Raw genomic sequence first — 15,169 nt, 5'->3', positions numbered from 1 at the left:
TACTCTAAAATGATGTTCTGCAGGAAACAGTTTTCCCTCTTCCCATGTGTACACTTGCTATTTTATTTACTCTGAACTTGCAACTCTGTTTTCCTCCCTCTACCTCTCAGTCTTCACTAAGGACATCAGTTTTCCCATCCCCTGATCATGGCTTGCTCTGTGAAGTGCAAAATAGCTTACTCTTGTTCAAAGGTGACCCTGGGAATGTGACAGTCGTCATGAGAGATTACAACGGGTTCATTTGTATTGGGAAACAACCTTGTCTGACCTCATGCTTGCTCAAACCAGGCAAGAAGATTCCAGTGAAGCAAATAGATTAGCTACCTTCCTTTGTCATGAGCGGAAAGCAGATTTGAACAAAAGCAACTCCATGGACAAATACTGCTCAGAGCACAACGGCACTGAAGAGGGATGTCTCTGGCCACCTCTTCGCAGCCAATACACGCACGAAAATAAAATACAGACCTTGTTCAAGCTCAAAGTTCCCTACAGACAGTCTAGCAATGAATCAGCCAAAGCACATATTGCAGAGATTTGTTTATCATTTATGCTTCCTGAGAGACTGCCACTGCCTTTTGTTTCAAGTTTATCATCAATAAAAACTTCTATAGTTGAATAGCCTTATCCCTCCACCCTGCTGTAAACAGAAAAAGGGCAGTTGGGGGTCATATTTTATGATCCCCCAGGCATCCTCTGGCCTTCAGCCAGTATGCTGCACACATCCTTGCTTTTTAGCTCTCCAAAGCAGAAAAAGCTGCTACAGCTGTGCTACCTCCCAAGCACCTGCCCTGCTGCCGCAGCCCTGCTATCCCGGGCCTCTCTGTCAGCTCTGCATCTTCCCTTCACTTTCTTCGCTGCTGCGCTGCCTGTAGCATCACTTTATGAAGTTTGTCTGATGCCCCTGTGGTAGCAGAAGACATATGTAAAACTGGGAAGCAAAACAGAGGCAACAGCCTCCTGACATCTGAAAAATTACTCTTTCCTTAACATCACTGTGCATCTGCTGGGATCATTTCAGATGGAAATAACTGGCATTTTTTGAAGAAAATAAGCTATGCGTCTCACTTCAAAACCTATCTACAGCCTAATGCTCAACGCCTGCTTTTTCCTAAAAGGACTTGGGATAGTGGGAAGGTCCTTATCTACCTCTCCTCACATTTTTTAGATTAGTTTCAGACCTCGAAAAAGTTTTTTAAAGACTTTCAGCGTCCTCATCTCTGAGTCTTGGTGCTGTATCCCATCCCCTCTCATAGACATACTGGCTGCAACAAGGCAGATGCTCATTCAGTCTGTGCCCACTTTTCCTGTTCTTGCTAACCAGAGGTCAAACCTAAATCACGACAACCGGACAAGTCACCACCTACCTGGTTACAGCATCAATCACCCCGACCTAACAGAAAAAGTGACAGGTCACTGAAAGGCACCCTCACCATGCCCTGACTGAGCAGGTGGGTGGGGAGGAGAGTAAGGCTGGAGGAGGAATAGGAGGGAAACATCAGCCGCCAAGCCCACCGTCTGGCTGCAGTCCCGCCACACCAAAATTAGGGTTTACTGCTCATGAGAGCAACACCGGTCAGCAAAACTACTCAACGGAAGTGCTGTGCACATTTGCCAACTAATCCCTCTAGCGTGATTTGTCTGTCCTTCATGACTTAAATAAAGAATCGTGACTTTGAAAGCCACTCTGAAACTAGAACATCTTTAAAAAACAAACTTCTTCTCAGAACAAGCTTTATGTAGATACCTCACGGGCATCTGCACAAGCAGAGACAGATGTCTGACAAACCATGAGGACACACAGCCCAACACCTGGGCACGACTGACGCGACACCGGCACACCCTGTCTTGTCACCGATTTCCTCAATTCACACTGAGAACTTTGGCTCCTTCAATATCACCGTGACAAAGCATTTCCAAAGCAACAGTGTCCTAACGCAGAGGTCCTAAAGCCCCTCACAAGGCTGCCTCCACACGCTCCACAATGATCAACGAAGAAGAGAGAAACTTAAATGAGGTTGCAGGAAGCAGGAGCGAAGCCGAAGGGAACCACACTTTCCTGCAGAACTGGGCTGCCTCCCGAAAAGATAGGAAGCACATGCAGCTACTTACTCTTTCTCTTGAAAAGTTTCATGAGAGATTTAAGCTTTATGTTGATGAAAACCACCATTTTCAAGGTGTGGAATTGCGATCCTGGACTTGAAGTCCCGTAGAAAGGAGCTGCAGAGAGGTGACTCCCAGATTGATCCTGTTCAAACTCCACACATCAAATTTCTCTTCTCCAGGCTTCTCCCCTCCGCCTTTCTTTCCTGAAATCACTTTAAATCTGTCTAGACCTTTCTGATGGACGAAATAATTTACAATTCTTTAACCTGAATTCTTGTCCTCACATGTAACCTTGCGTGCTGAAAACAGCCAGTTTTAACAAGCAAAACAGGAGAAAGAAAAAAAAATCCAGTTGTTATTCACGGTTTGCGCAGGACCAGATATCGGGCTTTCTTGCCGTGCACGCAGTTACTCTGCTCTTGCTCTCCTTCTTCCCTCCGCTCTCCAAGTTCGGCTACTACAGAAAGTCCCGAGCTGGCAGGTGCTTGCACTGCTTCCCATCGCTCCAGCCGGCTCTGCCGCAGGAGCAGCAGGAGACGCCGGTACCTTCCCAGCCGCCGCCCTCCTCCCGCCGCACCTCCCCGGTGCCCGCCGGCGGCGGGGGGGCCGGGCAGCCCCGGCCTCCTTCCAGTTGCAAATGAGTGTGTCGTATTTTCGTGCAAATCAGGACGCCCTGCTTTCCCACCGCTCCCAATCTAACTCCTTCTCCCTCCCCCTCCCGCCTCCCCCTTTTTTATTTTCACCCCCTCGCTCCCACTTTATTAAGGATCAAGAGCGCGCCTTAGCTGGCTGCAACACAGAGTGTCGGTTCTGCATTGCCTCCCTTTCCAGCCCACTGCTCCCCCCACAGTCACTGTCATTGCCTGGGACATCAGCCCGCTAATTTTACATATTGAATTTCATTCAGTTACCTCCTAATTTATTCTTATTAGCGTCATCTCAGACCAAATACATGGAAAACAAAATCGAGTTATTTCTGGCTAATAGAGGATCTGTTATTCATCAAACGAAATTTGTGCAGGGAGATGAAATAGCCCAGCTTTTTGAGATGCACATTATATCCTCATGTCTTAAAAAATGTATCTCTACAGAGGCCTACAGCCATGCTTCCTAGGAATGAACTGCAATTTTGCAGAAGTTAAAGGGAAAATTCTAAGCACCAAATGAATGTGCTCAGCAGGGCATGCCCTTCGAACAATGTTCAGGCTCAAGAAGCAAGCCTTCCCTCACAAAGCAAGCTTAGGAAACCCCCTCGGGTTAACAATGAGAAGGATTTTTTTCCTCAGGAAAAGAAAAATGCCAGCAGTGGGGGGCTCAGGCTGACCCCAAAGCTGCAGCAGGATCTGGCCTCTGGAGCACAGCATGTGAAAAGCAGATGCTCCACAGGAACTTCTAAGTTTCACCAAACAGTTGAGACTCAGTAGTGTGCAGAACAGACTGTAAATGAAGTCTGTTCATCATTGTCTGAACATACTATTATCAACATTGTATCAGTATTTTCCAAATCCAGAGATTTTACAATTACAACATGGGTTTGACATCAAAACTGCCATTAGCACCAGGTCTCTCCAGCAGCTGCTCATCCAAGACACATTTTGAGTGGCTCACCTCTGCCAAAGGGACAGGAGACCACAGTGCCATGGAAGCAATGGCAGGGAAAGCACCTCTGCTTTTTTTGCATTGATTTCCATCAAGCACCTTACATAAAAAAATTACTCTGGCATCAAACTCGGATATCAAGATAACTATTTAGTGCTTGTTTTGAATCAAATACACAATAATGCTCCTGTTATAAATTTGCCATTACCCAAACATCATTAAACTGGCTTTAAATGCATGCTTGCTGGACACACTCTGAAAGTGAGTGCAGAGTGACTCCATTTCTAACGCCAGCAACACTGCCATCCAAGAGGAAACCAAGAAGGTGCTAACTCCTTTTCTAGGGTGGTGTCAATGTGTTTTAGGATGCAGGAAGTGCCTTTTCCTACACGTGCCTCTTCCTTAGCATGTAAGAAATGGAGCACTTGCACAGGGGAAGGAGACAGTTTCAAGCTAGAAAATGAGGGAGACTGGGCTACTAAAAGCAAGATAAGACTCTTCACAAGGTCTTTATGGAATCTCAAAGAGTCTTGCAAGCCCTGGGAAGCAAGATTTGTTCCCTTTTCATAGTCAAGCCCCTGTGAATCAACACAATCCTGGGTACCTTGGACGGCTCAGGGAACCCTTACCCATTTCACCTCTGGCTACAATGTGTGCCAAGTGCAGTGGTTTTGTTATCTCATCCTCAACCTGTCCTGGAGCATTTCTCTCTCCAAAGAACAAGCACTTGATCACTGACCTCTAGCCCTGATCTCCAGTGTGGAGGCAGACATTCAAACCCAGTAACAAAAAATACCTAAGTTGATGTCTGCCTTTCACCACCCACCCCCCTTGCCATCCCATCCCCCTCGCCCTCGACTTTGCTTCCACCTTCCCTCAGGTCATGCTGTTAAAGAGGTCAAACATCAAAAATGGCTATCATGAGGGGCTACCCCCCCAAAAAACCCCATCTGGCTACTTGTATCTGCATCTCTGAGAATCTGCACTAGTTCAACAACAACCAAAACATCTTCCCCACTTGAGACAAACTCACTGACTTCCATGAAATTCATCAAGTTGTCTCAATCCTGCTTTTTTAAAATGTTTTTCCGGTAACAGGCAACTGTCACTGCAATTGGCATCTAATGGCAGTTCTCTGAGAACTGTAAACATGAAATGACTGTGCTCCCCTGCACTTTTGCCTCTCTACGTTGAGAGAAGGAAAAGATGGGGCACTTTGAGAAAATTTATACTGCAGTCACTACATAGATAAAGAACTTTAGCCTCCAAGGTTGCCAATCCAGCAGACAAACCCACAAAAATCTTCACCAAATAACAACAACTAACCCACCTACAATTAACTTGATAGGAAAAATTTAGAAGTTTGTTAAAGCTGCATAAACCCAACATCAGCAGTAGGTGTGTACACACTGATATCCTTCTTTAAAAGCAAATGACTCAGAGACAAGTAGCAGACTGGGGAGACCTTGCTCTGTGACACACTTGCTACTCCACCTTGGACAAGTTAATATTAAACTACCACCTCGGTTACCACATCCTTACAAGCAGGGATCACACTCACTTGCCACCACACAAGGATCACAGAAATACAAAGGAATCAGGAATATCACAAGGAATACAGAAAATATGGTCATGTTCAGCAAATGCTGATTTTGACTTCATACCGGATGGGATTGGTCACAAAGTCTGGTTCAGAAGAAACTCCTTTCTAACAAGTCAGGGACTGAAACAAAGAAAATGAGAGGCACAAGATGCAGTGCCAAACGGTATCCTCAAAATCATGACTGTGCAATGAATTCATTAGCAAACCCCTTTTTTTTAGTTCATATTAAAATACTTTTTAAATCCTTCAGTGGTTAAATTGATTCTAATTTTCTAGTAGAGGCCACATAGATCCAGAGAGAAGTGAACAAGAGCGGCTGCTTGCACATGGCATGCCTGAAACGCTGTAGCCATTCCTTCACTCCTCTTCCTGCTTTATCCCCTCTTTAGAGGGGCTTTCCAGCTGACCTGCTCCCAGCCAGCCATCTGGGACAGCAACCACTCCCCACTCACAGTAACATAAAAAATCAGCACCTGTGAAACAATCTGGAAATATTTGCCTTCCAGAGAAATATTTCCAGCTAGCCCCTGGCAGGTGGGAGGGGGAAGAGGGGACTCTCCTGTGTAGCCCCCATTCACAAATCAGTGCCCTGAACCTTGCACCAGTGCACAAGATCCACTGAAGAAGCTGAGGCTTTATAAAAAAGTAAATGTTGAAAAGTGAAGTACTTGAGTTGTTCATAACTACAGCCAGAGCAGCTGCCAAGCAGCAGCCCCAGTGTCAGCTGTCCACAGGGACACTATGGAATCAGTGACAATCAGCTAATGTTCTCTTCCTAATCACCAGCCCATACATATATGCAATACAGCATTTAGGAAGTATTTAAGTTTAAAAAAGTTAAAGTATTTTAGAATAGTTAAAACAACCCATTCCTGTTCCATCCCACAAACGAAGACAAATTTTACCACTTTATTTTCATGAAGGAGAGGATACACATGTATCAAGTTCATTAAAGGAATGATGCATCAAACTACTAAAATATACTGTCACCTCAAAACCTAAACATCAAGTTGCAGGTCTTAGCAACTTTATTTGGACAACTGAAATATTCACATTAAACAACTGTGTAGCATTCATGACATTTTAAGAGAAAAGACAAAGTAGAACCATTCAACTGAGCTGGGAACTGCATCGCGAGAGCTCTTCCAGTGGGACTCTATTCAATGCTCAAAAGGGAAAGTGGAAATGCTGGCAAGCAGAGGTACTCAAAAACAATTAAATCAATGCCTTTGCTTTTTACAAACACATCGTTTAGTCGCTCGAAATGAGTTTCCATTGTACCGCACTACAGCAGCTTGCTGGGGATGCGTGGGGAAGAAGCTGTTAGAGGGCAGTTGTTTCCAGCATGTCTGCAGGGATGGGTCTGTGTAGGACATGCTCAGGATTGCTCCCCTGCCATCCCCACCCGCCCACTCTGAGCAGCTGTGGTGTCTGGAGGGGTGAGGCTATGGAAGTGACTCCCACGCACCCCCTCCCCAGGCTGCACAGAGGCACCCAGGCATCTGCAGGGTAAGCCTGAACCTGAGGAGGGTAATAAACCCTTCCCTGCAGATCACAAGGCTCCTTCTTGGCTCAGACCAATACCACCCAGCTTTGAAAGCTGCACTTTTACTTCCAGGTGAGACTTCCATGACGAAACATCAAGAAGGCCAAAATGCCTCAAGTGTTTTCAAAATTAGTGCCCAAGCTTTGTGCCTGTTCTGGCCACGTTCACCCATGCTGCCAAACACTTGCTGATGCCTAAATGGAATCCAAGACACTCTCGCACAGCACAGGAGTCAATAATTTATGGTCAGAATGGGTTTCTCCCTCCCTTAGACCTCGTGCCAGCTGGTCCTGTCCCGGCATCTTTCAGGAGAACAAAAGTGCTTCCTCCACAAAGGCCATTCCAGGCACCACTGCATTCAGCTGCCCTCCCGTCTCCAGCTCCCCTCGCTCACAATGGCCTCTTTCAAGGCAACCTCAGCCTTGGTGAAGCACGATACTTCCCCAGCTATTGAGATATTACAATTCATTAAACCTGGGATCAGGAGGAAGAGGAGGAGAATGCACAGGGGAGAGGGAACAAAGGAAAAAGTATTTTATCCTAAAGCCACCAGAACAAAACACCAAGAAGGACCCAATCTGCAGTAAAGGGGCAGGGGACCCAGAACTGAGCCTGTCCCTGTGGGGGCAGGTATTGCTTGAAAAGAGGGTACCCGGCTGTGCCCTCCTTTATCCAAGCTCATAAAGGATTATTGCTGCAGGCTCTGGGAAAGGGGCTGCCTGGCGCGGGCAGGGGGAAGAGGGAGCAAGATGAGAAGGAGAAGCAACACGACCTAAGCCAGAGAGGACAGAAAAGCAGCAGAATGATTGATCTGATGATCCTATTTAGGTCACAGCACAATAAAGCTAATTCATTCCTTTGACAATTGAAAACATCTTTCCACAGGATCCTCTATCATGCAAACACATCAGCAGAGAGAAAAGGCAGCATTTGGGCAGGGCTGCCAGCAGACAAAGCAGCTGTTTCATTTGGTTAGAGCATCTCCTCACACACTGTAATGGCAGGCAAGAGAACAGAAAACATTTAGTGAATGTGCAATTTTGTTTTAAATTGCAGTGCACAATCCTCTTTCCTTTGGCCATTCCTGAACTCCAGCTAAGGCAACTTCAGCTCCCAGAAGAGTACTGTTCTCTCTCACTAGGAGTACCTTCTTAAAATGTTACTAGGAAATATTCTCAATTTAAATTCAGAATCCACCTGAATGCTCCCATGCTATGCTTGTCCTGAAGAGCTGATAAAAAATGGCTGTGGTAAGTAAATTAGTCTACAAAATCTTGACTTTTATTTGCCCTAATAATGCACCATAGAGAATCATAGAATCAGCTGGGTTGGAAGGGACCTCCAAGATCATCAAGTCCTACCCCTGATCCACTACCGCAGTGGTTACTAGACCATGGCACTAAGTGCCACATCCAGTCTCATCTTAAAAACCTCCAGGGATGGAGAATCCACCACCTCCCTGGGCAGCCCATTCTAATGCCTGATTACCCTCTCTGTAAAGAACTTCCTAATATCTAACCCAAACCTCCCCTGGCACACCTTAAGACCATGCCCTCTTGTCTTACTTAATAGCTGCCTGGGAGAAGAGACCAACTCCCACCTGGCTACAACCTCCTTTCAGGGAGTTGTAGAGAGGGATGAGGTCTCCCCTGAGCCTCCTCTTCTCCAGGCTAAACAACCCCAGCTCCCTCAGCCTCTCCTCACAGGACTTGTGTTTAAGTCCCTTCACCAGCCTTGTTGCTCTTCTCTGGACCTGCTCCAGCACCTCAATATCCTTCCTGAACTGAGGGGCCCAGAACTGGACACAGTACTCCAGGTGTGGCCTCACCAGCGCTGAGTACAGGGGAAGAATCACTTCTCTGGTCCTTCTGGCCACACTGTTCCTGATGCAGGCCAGGATGCCACTGGCCTTCTTGGCCACCTGGGCACACTGCTGGCTCATGTTCAGCTTCCTTGTCAATCCACACTCCCAGGTCCCTCTCTGCCTGAGTAGCCAGCCCTTTTTTCCATAATCGGTAGGCTCTCTTCTTTACCCTAATTTCCTTCAAAATCTCCCTGTTCAGCCAGACTGGTCATCTTCCCCACCGGCTCGCCTTTCGGTACACTGGGACAGCCTGCTCCTGTGCTTTCAAGACTTCCTTCTTAAAGTATGTCCATCCCTCCTGGACCCCTTTGTTTTCAAGGGTTGTTTCCCAGAGTACACTCTGAACTAGTCTTCTGAATAGGCCAAAATCTGCCCTCTGCAAGTCCAGCATAAAATCCTTCTCTTCTGAATTAGTGATGGAAAGAATACTAGGCAGACAAGTTTGCAAGTCTTCTTATTAGAATCAACCTGTAGGATAAGGAGCAAAACTAACAAAAATCAGACTACAAAAATTCCATTTCTGAACTTCTGTCCCAGATCGTCTCCCTGTAATTTCATCTTTGCCAGCTGTGCACTTGTGCATCCACACTAATATCCAAGAGACATCTTCAACTAATCTCAGTCTGCATTCTCCTTACAGGCATCTGAAGAGGACATGCTGCCTGCTCATTTCATTTATTTAAAGGTCACAGAAAGAATTTTTGTAGCCTATCTCAGCCTCCCCGCCCAACATTGCTCTTTGGCATACTTTTATTTATATACAGATTATCCTGATAACAGTGACTGGCAGATCTTTTTTTTTTCTTCTTTCTGCTGACTCTCAATAAACTCTCGGTGAGTCTCATTTGAGCTTGGAAACATACTGTGATAAAATTAGACCACTACATCCTATACTTTCCTAAGAACTTTTACAACCTATAAACGAAGAAAAGTTAAGCTCCTTGTGTCCTACTTACAGGGCCTGGGACCAGTTTATCACTATATGGGTATAACCAAAGCTGTGTATTCTACACCCTCTATGTAATTTCTGATGGACTGTTAATAAATGGATTGTTTGCAGCAGGTGCCCAGGGCACACCTGACACCTCAGGCTACAAACTGGATGTTTGAGAAGCCCTGCGAGGCAGAGGAGTGTGTCTTTGTCTTCACACCAATGACTCAACTGTGATAACTCCCCTCTGGGGAGGCATTCCACATTCACACCTAGCCTGAAGGGTCATCTCTGCTAATGGGTCACAATGGATGGGCAGAATAGGCAGCTGCAACACCCAGACCATCAAAGATTCCAGAAATATCCCATGACTCACAGAGTTAAATCACCCGTTGTGAAACTCCCTGCCCTGGGGGAGGTACTGGGCATTCCCACCTGAACATGAGTATATATAAACTTCGGGTTTGGGGACTTTGGGTACCACTTGTCAGATGCAGAGGAGGATCAGAACTTCAACAGGACTGCAACTGCCACTGGACAAGACTGCGATCGTTACTTCAACAGGACTGTGACCATCATCTGGACCAACAGGTTTCCTTTCCTTTTTCTCTGCACCCAGTGGGGCCACGTGGTGCTCAGCACAGGGGCTAACAAACCCCATTCTGTTCTTGTCCCAGGGTGCTGGGTTATACATCTGTCCTTGGGGGTTAAAACCAGTTTTCTCTGTTTCACTGTATTTATTGTAATCTTTTTAGTAAATAGTAACTCTGACTTATAATCTCCCTTAAGTTGGGTTCATTTCTCCCACTGATTTACTTTTAAATCCGCACACCTTGGAAAATACCAACTTGCATACAATTACACAACTGCTCATGCCACAGTCAAGCACCATGTATCCACTCACTCTCTCCCACAGCGACTCGAAAAAAAAAAGTTTTATTCCTTAGCTAGAAACTTTCAAAAACTTTACCTGAAAAATGTTATCTGCATGACACAATGCTAAGAAGATAAGTAAAAGTGAAGGTTAACAAATAATAAAGGGACAGTAGTGACATTTGGTATTGCCCCTAAAGCCCTAGATTTCTGACAAAATCTGAAAATGTGGATGTGCTCCAATCAAGAATGACACAATCCGCCCTCAAATACAATAGTCTCCAAAATAAAGAAAGTATCAAGTTCACATAACAGTCATCTAATAATTATGTTGCTGCAGGACTCAACAACCCATAGGGAAACAACTGCACCAATGTCTGTACCACAGCATCTCCAAAGAATGTCTTTGGCTGGCCATGGGTGTGTGGATCTCAGACATGATCAAATACCAACAGATTGGGAAAACAGTTTTTAAGATTATATTTGTGTGTTCAGCATCTTATTAGAAGTCCTCAATAAAGCCAGATGAAAGGACAGCCTTCACACAGCTAATTGGTTGAACTTCCAAAATTCATAATGTGAATACCAACCTAAAATTTTATTACCATTGGTTTGATTAAAAGTTTCAGAGACGCAAATATCCTTGTTACTAATCATACAGGATCTAGCAGCCCAAACCTCACAATATGCCATGGTCAGTCAACATTAACAACTGAATAGTTGTGGGGTTTTGGGTGAAATGCATCTAACAATTTAAATGATGCTACCATGAAAAATGTGCCTTGACACCAAATATCTTCAGAAAGCACTAGTGAGCACACCATCTATTGTGCATTGTGGCAACAGTTTCAATAATGAAGTATGTGGGGGCATTAAGCAAACAACAGGCATCACCATCTTCTTCATCAAAATCTAACCCACAAAAGACTAAAAAATGGAGATTCTCTCCCCTCCCGCTTTCAGTCTGCCATTTCTGCCTCCATTTCCTGCCAGACAGGGAAGGAGTAGATCCCTATCTTTTTCTACAGGATCTGCACTGCAGACACCTACACGTTTTCCTATTTAAAAAAAACTAGTTATTTTCTTCTGTGTCTGGAGACTTTCAGAAAACCAACCAAACAGGAAAGTTGCAATGCAACAAGGGGTTTGACATACACTGTTTGAAATGAAAGATACCATTTTTAGTTGCAAAAATGTCTCTTTTGGTATCCTTGGTTTCCCCACTAAGCATAAAAGATAAACGTCAGAAAAGTTTGCATCTTTTTGGAAGAGTTGAACTTGGAAAAGGTGAAGAAGTGTAAATATAAAACTGAAGACAGCTGATGCTAGTTTTAAACTTGTTTCTTAGAGTACTTTCACTATTTGTATCTGAAAACCTCTGAAAGTGTGCAGCTATGGCACCATCACCTCCACTTCAGCTCTGAACGGATCACAGGCTGTGTAACTTGGCATCATGTCTTCCAACTAACTTGCTTCCAGTGGTGAACTCTCACTTGAAGACAACTGAAATGCAAGCACACATCCACAATTCAGATCAGCACCGCTTACACTAAAACTACCAATTTATTTTTGGAAGAGCTTCTGAATGTATCATCCCGCTAATGGGAGATACACTGCAACTTGAGAGATTTCCAACACTTGATTGGAGACTGGAGACACCACACAAATAAATACAGAGACAACCAAGAGGACCCTAAAAATAAATTTCTATGCAGAAATAACATGGGTTTTCCAACCCAGACAATATGCTGAATAAATTTCATTCCTGAAACTTTCCAGTAGCTGTTAACTTCAATCCCAGTTCACTTAAGTTAGACACAAGCACTGCTTAACAGGATTCCTGCTTTGCCATCATGCAAGGAATTGTCTAAGCTGATGCATGCCAAAACTCAATTCACATCCTTGTTTTTCAGCCATGGCTAGTATGAAGAACATAGTTGAAACTACAGCCATTAAGTAGGCTGTAAAGTATCTGACACATCCCACAATATCTGCTATTCTGTACAGAGCACACACCCTGCTCCAGGAATGAATAAATTAAACCACTGTATTCATATAAGGCTTCAAAAATACTTCTTTTTATGTCAGGGCAATTAGCATCCTGCTCCTCTTTAAATTAATTATAAACCTATCAGGAAAAGGCTAGAGTCACACTCAGGGGAAAAAATTGTGCTCACCTTCAGCTACTGGACATAAAAGTGTCTTTTTCTCTGATGGTATAAATTATTTACCCTAACATTGCTACCAGCATCTGCTTAGGGACCTGCTCACACCCACCAAAGAGCAGCCCACTGCTCCTGGCCTAGTCATAGCATCATGTTTGTGGCAAGTATCTGACAAAACAGGATGGACAGGTCAGTTAAAAACTGAGGCTGAGAACAACCACGAGGGATCATTCAGTTAGGAGAGGTGCCAAACCTGCTTTGGCGATGCTACCCAGTTACAAGTTTAATTAGCCCTCCCTGGAACACATAACGAAACTGCATAGAAATGGTTTTATAAACTTCTATCGATGCCTTAAGCAAAGACAAATGTGCTCTGCAGCCCTTCTGTTTAAAACTTTACTGTTCTTAAACTCCTTGTCAAAACACCTAAAGGACAACGGACAAACAAAGGACAGCACTGAACCAGAGGAGGAAAAGTCATCATAGCTCAAATCAGAAATCAGACAGACGGGATGAGACCTTTGGGATGAGCAGCACATCACCACTGACACCTCACAGGGCAGCTAGCTGAGCATTCCCACAGAAAAGGCATCATAGTCAGATATTTTGCCTTTCAACCACAGCATATACAAGTTTTATCTCTTCTCCAGAAGCCTAGTCTTCACCAACACCAGTTCATGCTCAGCTGGTGGGAATCAGCCCTCACCACTAACCTAGTTGGTTGCTAGTACATTGAGATACAATTTCCAAACAAAAGCCAGGACCTGCAGCCTAACAGCCACAAGCAGTGCTTTGGGGAATTCAGCCTTCAAATTAGTACTAGTCAGGCCACAGACTGCCTGCCTGAGCACAGAAGACATGGGGAGGCTGATTAAGTACCCTTCTGCTGTGACTGGAGAGGTGGTGTCGTGGGGGTTTGCATTTATTCTCTTTCAATGACTCCAAGTCAAAACTGGTCAGCTTACAAGTCAGGCGCTGTTTCTGTAACTGCTGTAGTGGCAGGCACTGCTTGCAATCCAAAATTCAAGCTGTGCCTTTCCAATCATGCATCATCCCCATAATCCACATCCCACGCTGCAGTGTACTACAGCACCAATTGAGACGTAATTGCGATGAGCCACTTAAAGCATTTTTCTGATTAAAAAAAGAAAACACAAGAAAAAAAACCCTCTGCCCCAATTTCTGCTTAGGCATAAGAATGTCACCATTATTGACTGTTTTGCACTGTGTATGCTTAGAATAGATCAGATCCAATCTATCTGTCAGATGCTTATTAGCAATTTCTTAACTGTGCAACCCTCGTGTCTCCTTTTGTGCTTTCCAATACAGTTTGAAAAATGCTTTTTAGGGATGTTTTTTGAAACAATATGTTAATTAAAACAAAGGCTCTGACTCTCACTATTTACTTTTTTTAACTAGCTAACCTCTCTCAATCCCAGCTCTTCCAAGATATGTAGGAAATGCAAGCAAAATGCCACCTGTTGGCAACGAGATGGGACTAAGCCTTTAGCATTGAAATGCTCATTTTAGAAAAGTCAAGCAGGAAGATTTTATCAGCCAACAAGACCAAGTTCTCTAAAATACTGCAGATTCCAGGTCCACTCCTGCCCCTCTTTTCACATAACTAGGTGTATTTCTATTTGATCTGCTATTAACTCACTGCTTCCTTTCTAAGAAAGCAAAGAGCTGCCCTTGGGTCTTCCTCTTAATGAACCTGTTGCCTCTTTGGTTTAAAAATCTCAACACAGGTCTTTGATCTTTCTTCCTAAAGAGAACTGAAGGGGAAGGGAAAGTGAATAAACCCAAGGCAGACACTGGGGGGCTTTTTTTAGGTCTTGTTCCAGTAAGCTTCCTTTGCACGTATCATATAATTTGTCCCTACTGCGGGTACCTGCCTGTGGGACAGTGGCTGCTGAGAGGCAGGAGATGGTCACCCCACAGCCTCACTGAAGGAGATGCTCTACAGACCGTGATAATGTCAGTCTGGGGGTGACTGGAGAGAAGGTACTCCTTGTCTACTTCAGCCTACACCTGCTGCCCACCAGAACTGCTGTGCATTTGCTGAGAGTGGCTGCTGCATCCACACAGCACAAAAATAAAAGAAAAAAAGAGGTTAAGAGCATATTCCTAAAGTCTCACTTTCAGGAAGAGCATAATTAAAAATCCTACTAGATAATCTGACACCAGATAAATGCAGCAGCCAGACCAGCACTGTTTACTTTTTGCTGTAGGTATTTTACACCAGTTAACCCCCCTGTGTCAAGGTTTTTATTTTTCACTCTAAGAAATCCAGTTCTGTTCAAGACTTACCACCATTATCTAAAAAGACTACAGACTTGAAGCAAAAATGCATAAAATATAAAAATCAGCAAGTTTTGTATGCCTTTTGGCTCTTCTAGCCTTGCTCCTGTGAGAAATGATTCCAGCCAGCACTGGTGCGCCCATCGGCACAGCAGGCAGACAAAGGCAGATGCCACGTGCCAGC

The 15,169-nt window shown here is 44.5% G+C and overlaps 1 protein-coding gene across 5 annotated transcripts in view; it reads right to left on the bottom strand.

Annotated features, from left to right (window-relative positions):
* NHSL1 (NHS like 1) overlaps window positions 1–2,593 on the bottom strand; it is a 56,059-nt gene extending 53,466 nt beyond the window's left edge. For all 5 annotated transcript variants that reach the window (XM_018078296.3, XM_018078297.3, XM_018078298.3 and 2 more), the window contains exon 1: window positions 2,110–2,593. In XM_018078296.3, coding sequence (XP_017933785.3) covers window positions 2,110–2,167 — 58 coding nt within the window. In that variant the 5' untranslated portion in view covers window positions 2,168–2,593. The remainder of the gene's footprint in view (window positions 1–2,109) is intronic.
* Between the last annotated feature and the right edge of the window lie 12,576 nt (window positions 2,594–15,169).

Source organism: Manacus vitellinus, unplaced genomic scaffold, assembly GCF_001715985.3.
Source record: "Manacus vitellinus isolate BGI_N305 unplaced genomic scaffold, ASM171598v3 scaffold_4_pilon, whole genome shotgun sequence".
Classification (NCBI taxonomy): domain Eukaryota; kingdom Metazoa; phylum Chordata; class Aves; order Passeriformes; family Pipridae; genus Manacus; species Manacus vitellinus.
The sequence above is the reverse complement of the archived record's forward strand: the minus strand, read 5'-3'. Positions and strand labels throughout refer to the sequence as shown.